Below are 11669 nucleotides of genomic sequence, written 5' to 3' on the forward strand. Positions count from 1 at the left end.
ACACGGTGTGTCTCATGCAAATGTTTCCAACCTCATGCACTGACCTTTCCTTTGTTATCCTTATCTTTTAAAGAACAGTTTCTAAAGCTTTTGTTTGGTGAAAAAAGCAAAAAAAAAAGGCTCCCCCCTGCCTTTCCCTCCACCTGCAGTCAGCGATGCCCCAGCAGCCCGTTCCACCTTGCAGCCTGTAGACAGACATTATTCTGCTGCTGGGGTCAAATAATGTTTGGGATGAAAGTTAGCATCGTTCATGAAAGTCACCGGATGCAATACGCTCTGTGTCAGAACCACTGTGCCATACATAGGGGGATTGCTCTGACCTTTATTTTATCAAGACAGACGCGTTACGGCTTTCAAGCAAACCAGTCTGGCCCGTAAGTCCTCGCTGTGCATGGATCTACGAGGCAGACCGTTCCATCTGCCCTTTCCCCATCTTCCTCTCCATCCTTGCAGGCCCGAGTCCCGCGTCTGGACAGTGATGTTGCTGCTGGGGACGTGCCTGCTGTACTGCGCCCGCGTCACCGTGCCCATCTGCGCCGTCGCCCTGAGCACCCACTTCGACTGGGACAAGAAGCAGTCCGGCATAGTGCTCAGCAGCTTCTTCTGGGGCTACTGCTTGACACAGATTATCGGAGGACATATCAGTGATCAGTACTGGAAATTATTCTCGTGTTTTCCTCTGCTTGAGCCTTTTCAATGACACTTAGCTTGGTTTTGACCTCTCAGTTCAAGTCTCGACAGCGGCTGTGAAATTTTCACCCTGGGACAGTGATGGGGTGGGAGGGTGAAGCGTGTCCATGGGGAGAAGCTTTATGGGGCGCTTGCAGGTTGCTCTGAAAGCAGTTGAGGTCTCTCCATCAGCCTCGCTCAGGGTCTGTAGCTCTGATTCAGAAAGGACACGTGTAGTTTTGACTGTCCGATTAGATCTCTGGGTCTTAGAGTTGGCGCTATGCTTATAGGGCAGCAGGCACTGAAGGACTTTGCACAGGCAAAATCCCCAGCAAAGACAGGGAGCGTCTACACGATCATTACTGCCTCCACAGCTCCTGCATAGCAGCTGCCAGGAGAGATCTACAGTCATGTTAATGGACACTTAGACCAACATAGGGGTTTTTTTCACCTGGAAACAGCGAAGAGCACTTTTATACCAGCATAATTTTTCTGATGGAGGTTGTTTTTAGCACTGGTTCAGTAACTGGAATGAAAAAAGCAAACCCGCAAGCTTACATGTTAAGCTGATGAAAGAAATAGTGGGTGTAAAGCAGACTTTATTTTAGAAAAGTGATAAATGCTGATGCTCATGCATAGTTCATAGCTGCTGCTCACCGGGAGTGTTATTTGTCCATTAACAAACAGCTTAATCCCGGTGGTGCCAGACAGCCATTTGGAAGGGTTTATAGCTGCAATCACTAACCACAAGAAGAAAATATTTCCTTTTTGCTAGGAATACAGCTTTTTTCTATTTGATTTGCATAGTCTATCTTTGTTTTCAGTTCAGCACCTCCAGTTTTTCCACCCTATATTCTCATGCAGTCTTTTCACAAACAAGCCCCCATCACAGTGTCCATCCCATTTGGGGAAAACCAAATGTCTCCATTTCATCATATCATTAAAAAACAACTTGCCCAGCTAGCTATAAGGAAAGATCTGAGTAATTACCTGCTCGAGTTCCTTTCCTCAGCCACCGTATTCTTAGTGAGAAGGACTTTCCTGTGAAATCTTTTGTGAGGAACACGTGCCTGGAAGGAGTACACTATGCATGCAGTGCACTATGCTATTTAATTATGTTCCTTAATAGTTTGCAGGCAAACGGCTGCAAAAAACCAAATGTTAACAGGCAGAGCTGATGCAAAACAGCGGATGGAAGAGAAAACACCGTCACTGGTTAAGAAAAGCAGAACGGTGACAGCAGCTCGGGCTTCCCCTCCATCAGAGACTTGGGTGCATCAGCGCGGTGGTGTCTATGGGGCTGGTGTGTGCCGGAGTTGGACGGGCAGCACTGGCGGCCAGTGTCCCGGTGAGAGCAATCCCGGTGACCGGCCACTCGCTCCCTGCTCCAGGGGTGCAGGAGGTGGGAAGGAAGGAGGTCAGAGCTACTCCCCAGAGGGCTGAAGACATTTGTAAGAGAAGAACAGGTTCGACTGAAAGGTTGCTCTTAAAAACAGGCTAAACTGGGAAGAGCACTTGAGTCTTGACCGGGGGACTTTGCCCTTTCGCCCTCCCCTCATTTTTGATAACGTGTTTTCTGTCTTCCAGAATAGGAGGTGAGAAAGTGCTCCTCCTCTCAGCATCAGCCTGGGGGTTCCTCACGGTCCTCACCCCGCTGCTCACCCACGTCACTTCTGCCCACCTCGTTTTTATGACCTGCTCCAGGTTCCTCATGGGGTTGCTGCAAGGTGAGACCCCTGTCCTGAGCACGTGTCTGTGTGTCTGTCTGCCCAGGGGCTTCCTTGCAGGGGGGCTCGTGTGCAGTAAATGCAGATGCAAGTCATGTGGTTTGCAGCGCATGAACCCTTCTCCTGTGTGTTCGAGCAATCCTCTGCCTCAAAACTGCCTCCACATTCAGAACTTCCACGAGAAAAAAAAAGTGACATTTCTAGAGAAAGTCACCGACAAATCATTCCCCTGTAGAAATCTCTCTGCCAGACAAGGGCTGCTGGCCTCTGAATTCATCACTGTTCCTGTTTGATTTTCCACGTTTTAAAACTCCTTCAAAGGACTTGGGGCAAATTGGTCCTTGCCAAAACTTTTGGATAATTTGGGCTGATTTGCCTTCCCTCTTGCCGAGCTGCAGCACTGGGGAACTGTTGGGATAAGTGCATTGGCACTGATGGATTTGCAGTAGCAGCGGTGATGATGAAACAGGGGATTACGGAGAAGGCGCAAACAAACCTTTCATGGTGATGGATTCACTTATTTTATTTGATATCCCTGTTTTGAATTCACCAAAGGTTTTGTTGCTTTGTCTCAGTGTTTAGCTCCTGCTTGGATCTTTTAAATTTGCTTTTGATTTGCTCACAAGGGCACAGGAGCCTGACTGCTCCCTGCCTTGCTCCCGTTGCTCGCAGGGGTGTATTTCCCGTCCCTGGCCAGCCTGCTGTCCCAGAAGGTCCGGGAGAGCGAGCGAGCCTTCACCTACAGCACAGTGGGGACTGGCTCGCAGTTTGGGTAAGTTCAAAAGGCTTTGAGCAGCGAGTGACAGTCTCCGGACATCGTACGTGATGAAATGCCGTTAAATAGTTGGAGGCAAAACTCGCAGCCCAGAGTACATGTGGATTCCTGGGTCCTTGAGGATACCGGCTGCAGCTGAGGAAGCCTCAGGCAGTTGCTGTCGTGCATGTCAAGGATTTATGTATTTTTTTTTCTTTCTTTTCAAGCCAGACTTTGAAGAGTGTTTGCAATGTTTAATTACTATGGGAAACAGCCTGATTCAGTAGGAAGAGCAAGGGTCAGCCTGAGACTGGTCACCTGTCCTCTCTGATAGATGGGGATCATATGACTTCTCCCATCTCTGCTATTCTCCATCAGAATTACTTTTCTAAATGGAAGGGTTGCTTAAAAACCAAATAGAAATATTACTGCATTTAATCACTTCGTTTTCCAGTGTACTCATTTCTCTTGCTGATTTATACATTCTCTGAGATACTTTCTGCACACCAGCAACCTCCTTTTCTTTCCCTGACGAGCATGTTTCAGCGCGGGGCAGGCGAGCGTGAGGTCCCTTAGCGGTTTCTCTTCCCCAGCTGAGGATGCCGAGATGCCACGTGGGGAACAGGGCAGGTTGCAGAGTCACGGGGTGACCGGGCAGGCGGGCAGCGCCTGCGCACGCAGCGACTGATGGCTCTTTTAAGTGCATTGGTCTGCACTTAAAAACCATGTCATTCAAGTGCATGACACGCAGCCTCCGCCCCAGGGAGCATCTCCCAGTGATGCGTGCAGTCCAAACGCTCTTAGCCAGACCTGTAAATCCGAGCGTGGCTTCCCTTGCAGGACGCTGGTGATCGGCGGTGCGGGATCTCTCCTCCTGGACTGGTACGGCTGGGAGAGCGTTTTCTACTTCTCTGGTTTGCTCACTTTGCTCTGGGTTTACTGCACCTGCAAGTACCTCCTGAGTGAGAATGGTAAGTCCAGCCGCCTGCACCCCTCAGGCTGCCAGCGCTCCTGAGGCTGCGGGACCCGAGTGGTACCTCCCGGTTATTTTCTGCAAATCCCCTGTGTTTCCAAGATCGTGCCTGGTTTTACACAAAGACCTTTTGTTCAGATGTCTTCTGTAATACGCGCTGTGTCTCACCCAGGATGCTAAACCCAGAAGCGAGGTTTTGAGCTCTTGCATTGCTGATTTCCTATGTCAAGTCCCACGCTGGATTATACTGCTGTCGAGAGCCTGATCTGACTCCTCAGTACTCTTAAGCACCAGTGAAAACACCAAACAGAACATGATCTTCAAAGTGGATTAAGCTAAAGCAGGGCAAGATACTTATTCCAAACCAAGAGCATCTACACATAGAGCTTTTAAAAACCAGTTAATCCAGAATATCTCTTCCCAAATAACAGTCTGGGAGTAATCCCACACATGGGCAAACCATTACACCTGGCTACAGCATTATTAGTGTGAGTGTGGTATGTAGGAGCTCAGCCCATCAGGAGCCTGGTGCGTGCCTGGTGCTGTACAAAATCCAAACCTGGTCCTTGCCCAAAGAGATTTCTGTTTAATTATAACGAGATATAACAAATGGGTGAAGGTGGCTGGATGGGGAAGTATGTGGATGCAGTGGAAAAATTTTGGTCAACGTAACAAGGTGTTTTCACGAGCATCCAATGCTGGTATTGCCAAAAAAAGAGTTAGAAAGAGATTAAAGGTAGTTGTATAGCAGTTTCCCAGGGCTCCTTCCAGCTGCACAGAAAATTACTGATCAGAGCTTTCCTTTGTATGTTTTCTTCCCTGCAGAACTCATCATCCCCATAGATTATTTAATGAGAGGCCTCTCGATATCCAAGCAGACCAAAGTTCCCTGGAAGCAGCTGTTTAAGAAGGCGCCGATATGGTAGGCAGCTGCCGTGGCCTCGAGCGTCGGCAGGGCTGGGGAGCACCCTCCTTCCAAGGGCTTTTTCTCCTCTCTCTGCTTATTTCTTCTGCCTATGTGTATTTTGTCCACTTATTTATATATTTGGGATATATGACCAGGTTTTCTAATCCCTTCTGTATAAACAAAGAACTAAAAGGTAAGCTTGACAAAAGGCGGTTTATGTTCTGTCCAGAGGAATGTCAGGCTTGAATATTACTGGCAAATCTTCCTCCTTTGCAGTCTGTTCCCTGTGTGGGGGTTGTGTGCTCCTCCGGAGGGATATTCTCCAGCGGTCTTGTTAGAAATGCTGCTTGTAATGGGCTCCTAAGAAGTCCTGCTCAGGGGCACTGGGTGGCACAGACTGTGTTCTCATTGCTGGCAAAACGTCTTTTAATAGCCATTTTTTCTTTGGGATTCTGCATGTGGTACTGAAGCTCATCCAAGCATGTTCCCAAGTGCCGTTTAAAGCCGGGGAGGAGGGCGATGGGGCTGCAGGGCAGCAAGCCCATTCCCGCCTTGAATAACCATGGAGCGTTTGCTGATAACAAATCCCTAGAAAACCCCAGACAACACCTCTTGGAGCGGGACAGCTCTTGCAGCGCTCGAAGGGACTGGTGGGAAATGCACTTGCACAATTGCTGCTGCAATTAACCTCGCCTGAACCCAGGGGCTGACGTCAGGCGCCGGCCCGGGCGCGGTGCGGCGAGGGCAGCGAAGGAACGAGCGGTGCTGCGAGTGGCCAGCCAAAAGGAGTAGCTACCTATGAAAAAATCTCAGGAAGCAATTGTAGCGCTGTGAGGGATTTATGTATAGACCAGGAACTGAAATACTGGGTTGCTCGGGTGCTCGTTTCCCACCCCGTGTGACCTGTCACTCCTGATTATTTCCTCCCCGCTGTGTATTTTCAGGGCTGTCATCATCGCTCAGCTTTCTACGGCCAGCACATTTTTCACTCTCCTTTCCTGGCTGCCGACTTTCTTTAAGGAAACTTTCCCCGAGTCAAAGGTAAGTTGGCTCTGAGACACAGGCACTGCCGGTCTCCGTGCAAATGAGGTCGTGCTGGGTGCCTGCCAAAACGGGTTGGCTGGGGAGGAAGATGATGGCAGAGGGACTTGGTGAGAGCAGGCTGGGAAGCAGGAGGAGGTGAGAGGCTTCCCTGCGGGGTTAGGAGCCGTTACCCCCCTGCACATGCATTTGGAGATGCAAGCAAGCATCCTCCCCCCAGGTAGGCAGAGGCTAGTTTCTAGTTGCTTGTTTAGGGATGCTGAAGTGAGGCAGAGCTGGGGAACCTTCCAGGCAGGGAAGAGAGGGTTATATTTGGTTTTTAGACTGCTTTTCTTCTGAGGGAAGGATGGTTTTCAAATGGCACAGAGCTCATGACATTATGCTGTTGCAAATGACCATCAACCCATTCACTCCTGGGTTTTCACGGGGTTTTTAACTGCACTCACATTGTATAGCTCAGACCTGCCTGCGAAAATGATAATTACATTAATAATGTGTACTTCAAAAATGCTATAAAAGTTTCCCTCTCCTCAGCACAAATGATGTTCCCATTTTTCAGAAACCTAGGCAATGCTCAGCTGGCTGGGAGCTGGTATTTTGATCTTCTTGTTCTCAGAAACTCAGACAATCTTTTCCACAATGGCTCAGTTCGGGTTTTGTGATTTCCAGAGCTGCTTACAAATGCCTTTTCATATTACATGTGTACGGCACTTTATGGCATACTTGATATTTATATTAAGATCATGTATTAAACCAGCAAACATATTGTTGTGACAAGATCTGTGCACCTCGAGTAATATGCTTGTGCAGCAGTAATTTACCATCTGTTAAGCATTATATCGTGGTGCCCTTATGTAAGATGCTCTATATAGCGTTCCTGCATCTGATAATCGCTTCATACGTTTTAATAAAACGGGGCTTGAGGATGCTTGATTTTAAAGGGTGGATGATAATCCTTAATGTGGGAAACCTATGTCACCTACTGGTCAAAGTCCCTTTCTGCAGGTGAGCTGCCTTCACCGCTGCCTCCAGCCCACCTGGACGGAGGTGATGGAGGGTTTTGGCTCAGGCTGCTCAGGGCGATGGGCCGTAGGGGTGAGACAAGGGTGGTTCGGTGTGTTGGGATTGACTTGCTGAGCAACCCCAGCTGATGTTAACAGACACCAGAGGTACTACCCCACAAGCCCTATGGGGGTAACATTTTCAAAAGTAACCAAGACCCAAAGTTTCAAAGGCACTGAAAGGTGCAGATGGACCCTGGTATGATTTCCAGGAGCAGCTGGAACAAGGTTATTCAAAACCAAGAGTATTCAGCCTTCCCGTGCATCCTGAAGCCAGGCGAGGAAGGGAGGGATGCCTCCACAGGGTGACGGGCTCTAAGCGAAGGGGGAGACGCGGGGAACGATGGATGGATGGGTAGGTTCAACCAGCTGAGATGAAGCCCAGCCCAACCCGCACTGATTTCAGCTCCTCCTGGGATCTGGGCACCAAAATGCCTCTAAGCATCTGTAATCAGATGACCAGTAATCATCTGTGATTACAACTCTAGCAAGCTCACTTGATTGAAAATAGGCCGAAGTATGTTGCTACCCGTGATGTTACCTAATCCTGGCGTTAGAAAATCCAGCTATGTTCCCTCAGCTTCACAGTAACGTTGCTAATGAGGTTGAAGCTGATGTCAGAAATTTTGCCGGCAGCTTTACTCATGACCCACAGGGCAGAGTAAAATCTACAGCTTGCTTTCCAGGGCTCTGTGGCTCTCTGCCACATCACCTTGCTGAACAGTAAACTTTGCCACGTTTAATCCCACCTTCCCAGAGCAGACAGAGCTTTCTGCCTCTCCCCTGGATGCAGGGTCACCGGGGCAGAAGGAAAGACAACAAACCTACCGAATGCCACAGCCCCGTAATGCACCTGCCACCTTGCAGACTTCGGAGTGGTGCAGGGTGTAGCTGAGAGCTTGCTGTGCAAAGTGGGTAGAGATCCTGCAAGAAGTCCTGATCGCTTCATTTTTTTTTCCTTTCTACAGATATTACAGACTATCAAATAAAATATTTGCAAACACACTCAGCTCTGACAGCAAACCTCTCTTGATTTTTGCTCCCTTTCAGGGTTGGGTGTTTAATGTAGTCCCCTGGCTGGTTGCAATTCCAACAAGCTTGTTCAGTGGCTTTCTGTCTGATCACTTAATCAACCAGGGTAAGAGCTCTTTTGGCTTTTCTTCAGCTTTTCTTTTATGTGATGTGGAAAGAGGACCTGGGTGGGAGGAGGTGGGCTCGTTGGTAGGGAGAAGACGCGGCAAATAGACAACGTGAGGTTCTGATATGAAAGTAGAATAAATACTCCAGGGTCCAAATCCCATCCGTGTGTTTGGGGCTCCCTTTGATCTTAGTCGCAATATCCACCTGGAGATGAAATCTGGCCGTCTGAAATCCACTTACTGGGTGGTCTCCTGGCTGGAAAACAAGGAGACCTGGTGAGCTGTGCTTAACTGCAACTCTCTCTCTTCCAGGGTACAAAACCATCACCATTCGTAAGTTCATGCAGGTAAGAGAGCTGAAGCCACAGGAGCAACACTTGAGCTACTTGCTGAGCTCTGCTTGCACGGCAGATGAGACCTCTTATGGAGCTGGGTTGGTGGTTATAGGTGGAAAGAGGAGAGGTTTTCTAGCTTTGCAGATAGACTGGTGGTCAGTGCATATGGGAAATGAAATCCAGAGGAAAACCCTGACCGAGGAACAGAGCATGGACCAATGGTAAGGTTGAGCACAGAGATTTGTGCGTGCTCCGAAGAGGTTTTCTTTCACAGGCAAAGGCCAGCCATATGCTGTCACTCCAAATGACCCCTTAGATACTAGGAAACAGCAATACGGATGAGCAGAGAAATGCCGGGTGAGAGCACAGCGTATCCTCTTTGCTCTGCAGCATCGCATCCCTCTGGACAGACCTCTGACACAGAAAGGCAGGACACCGGGGAAAAAAAAGGCTTGAGAAGCACCTGGTGCATACGAGCTCTTGCCATTGTAAAAGGGAACAGTTTGTCCGTGCTTTCTTCCGTACAGAAAATGTGCTGTGGTATTTAATTTTCCCTTTCTTCCAGGTCATTGGCTCTGGTGTCTCGAGCATTTTTGCTTTGTGCCTGGGCCAGACCTCCAGTTTTTGCAAAGCGATAGTGTTCGCCTCCGCCTCTGTTGGACTTCAGACCTTTAACCACAGGTAACGACCGTGATAACGACAGTCTTATCTGAGATAAGAGCTATCTGTCGTTAGCTCTTATCCCACGCTTGGCATTTTGGGGTCTCAGAGGAGGCTGCCTCCATCGTGAGTGTCAGAGCAAGAACTGGCGCTTGTCTGAGCATCGTGCGTTGGTCCCTGCGAGGCCGGTGGAGTTTAGTGCCCGCTGGGTTGGAATTGACCCAGCAAACCTCTAGCGTGGGGAAGGGCTTGGCGTACTGGAGGGTACGCTGGACCAGGCAGGTATTAGGGAGATGAAGCAGGAGGGGAATTGCATTTTGGCCCCTCTGAACACTTTGAGTTGAATCCTTTTCCTCCTGGTACTCTCCTGTGCTGCTTCACTCTCAGCCTCTTTCCTCCTGCCATTTATTGTCTAGGATCCCTTCCTTTTGTTTGACAAACTAAACTCTGTGTAAATGATGAAAAAGCAGTCGCGCTCCATTAAAACAGCCATTTCCCCCTCTCTGTTTCTCACTAGTGGCATTTCAGTAAACGTACAGGATCTGGCCCCCTCGTGTGCTGGCTTACTGTTCGGTAAGGATTCCTGCGGGGTTTCGGTTGTGCTGGAGAGGTGGTGTGTACGGGAGGGGGGGGACAGGGTCGTCAGCACTACGGTTTGAGGAGGAGTAGCTCTGTGCAACATCTCCGTATTCGTGGCCTCAGCTTCCTTCCGTGATACACCTGCCATTGCTGGGGGCAGGTCACTGCACGAACATGCCTTTCGATTTGCCAAATGCTTACCTGCACCAAGGGGTGGGGGTGAGGCTGAGTGTCCGTTGTCCCAGCCATCAGCAAGGCATTTAGCTGCGCACACAGACCAGCGGTCGGGTGGGGGCCCGGACGAAGCCATCCACGTCTGCGGGTTTTGAATACGCAATTTCTTTCTTTTCTTTACAGGTGTCGGGAATACAGGTGGAGCCCTCCTAGGTAAGGTGCCCTCCTGCAGCTCATCCTTTCCTGGGAGTCCTCTCCTCGCAGGCGGGCAGGATCTGGCCCCAGAGCCTTGGCATTTCTTTCTCTTCCCTCCTATCCCAGGTGTCATTTGCGTGTACTTGGCCGGCTACCTGATTGAAACGACTGGCTCCTGGATTTCTGTTTTCAACCTGGTGGCTGCTGTTAACAGCATTGGCCTCTGTGCATTCCTCATGTTTGGAGAGGCCCAGAGGGTGGACACAGACTCTGCATATATGGACCTCTAGAGATGAGTCCAGCAAGCAGCCGAAGGACAGGAGAGTGTCACGTCTATGTGTCATTGTCGCACAAGTGCCAAAGAACATTTTTTTTTTTTTTAGGTGTTTAACAGGACAAAAAATATACTGAGACCAAGTACATAACGGGTCTGAATGCAACCCATGGGAGAAAAGAAATCTAGAGTTCATTTTTTGCTCAGGGCATGGCTGATGGCCTGTAGAGCCGTCCAGCTCAACGTCTCCAGTGAGGCTGCAGCCTGTGTGACTGGTTTGCCCCAGTCCGTGTCTAGTGGACAAATATCCGCGTGGCCAAAGCAGCTTACCTCCGTGTCTCCGAAGGCAGCCGCGGTTTGCGTGCTTTGCCCTGGAGCGGGCGCTCGCTGAGGGGAGCTGCTTCGCTGTGTCAGGAGCGGGTCCCTCCATGCTCTGCTGTCCAGTGACCGCAGGGAGGGTGGCCGGCTCTCGGGCTGCCACGCGACACGTGTGGTCTGAAGTACATGAAAGGAATCGTCCAAACGAAAGTACCTCTGACCTTAACCCTCCCTCGCGTGCCTTCATTTTGCAGTCTGCTCGACAGGTACAAGCCAGGTGTGCAAGAGAACGGGTTGCCAGATGAATCAAGACTTCCCTTCAGGGGAAGTCTTCTGGCTGGATGTCTACTGTGGACCCAGGGGCATGAGGTTGCATCAGTGCTGCCTTCACCGCGCTTGAGCTGAGCCGGGAGGTTGCAGAGCAGACCGCTCAAAACAGCTGAGCCCATCTTTGCTCAAGGTCAGAGCTCAAGGGCTCCCTCCTCTCCCGGGTCGCTTTACCCCAGCCCTCAGCCAAGGTAGACCTCCTCCAACGTGAGAGCAGAGGAAAGCTGCAGACACCCATGGTCAGGCTTAGCTGGGCTGACCTCGTGGTGTAGGTGCAGCCGAGGAATCCCCCGGGAGCTGTTTGGCCATGTGCTGTGAATATATAGGAAGAACAGGTCTCGTTCTGTGCTATGGCTCTATGCTCCCAAATGCTTTCTGCTTGATCAGACGTGTCCTCCATGTGCTTTCAAAGGGGTGCGGGAGACTTTCCAAAGAGCCTGCAAGGGGCAGGTTTTGTTTCTACGTTAAGCGTAAAGCAAATTTCTGCATCGGGGATCCATAGTACTGGGTGTGGATCCTGGCAGTTCCCTGTGTCA

General features: G+C 50.0%; 1 protein-coding gene across 1 annotated transcript in view; it reads left to right on the forward strand.

Moving 5' to 3' along the window:
- SLC17A9 (solute carrier family 17 (vesicular nucleotide transporter), member 9) overlaps positions 1-10504 on the forward strand; it is a 16188-nt gene extending 5684 nt beyond the window's left edge. Inside the window, exons 2-13 of the mRNA XM_009326889.1 lie at positions 454-651; positions 2257-2396; positions 3069-3168; positions 3991-4121; positions 4949-5045; positions 5975-6071; positions 8183-8270; positions 8584-8618; positions 9172-9287; positions 9784-9839; positions 10203-10232; positions 10341-10504. Coding sequence (XP_009325164.1) covers positions 454-651; positions 2257-2396; positions 3069-3168; positions 3991-4121; positions 4949-5045; positions 5975-6071; positions 8183-8270; positions 8584-8618; positions 9172-9287; positions 9784-9839; positions 10203-10232; positions 10341-10504 — 1252 coding nt within the window. The remainder of the gene's footprint in view (positions 1-453; positions 652-2256; positions 2397-3068; positions 3169-3990; positions 4122-4948; positions 5046-5974; positions 6072-8182; positions 8271-8583; positions 8619-9171; positions 9288-9783; positions 9840-10202; positions 10233-10340) is intronic.
- Positions 10505-11669: the final 1165 nt, after the last annotated feature.

This window comes from Pygoscelis adeliae, unplaced genomic scaffold (genome assembly GCF_000699105.1).
Source record: "Pygoscelis adeliae isolate BGI_AS28 unplaced genomic scaffold, ASM69910v1 Scaffold286, whole genome shotgun sequence".
Lineage (NCBI taxonomy): Eukaryota > Metazoa > Chordata > Aves > Sphenisciformes > Spheniscidae > Pygoscelis > Pygoscelis adeliae.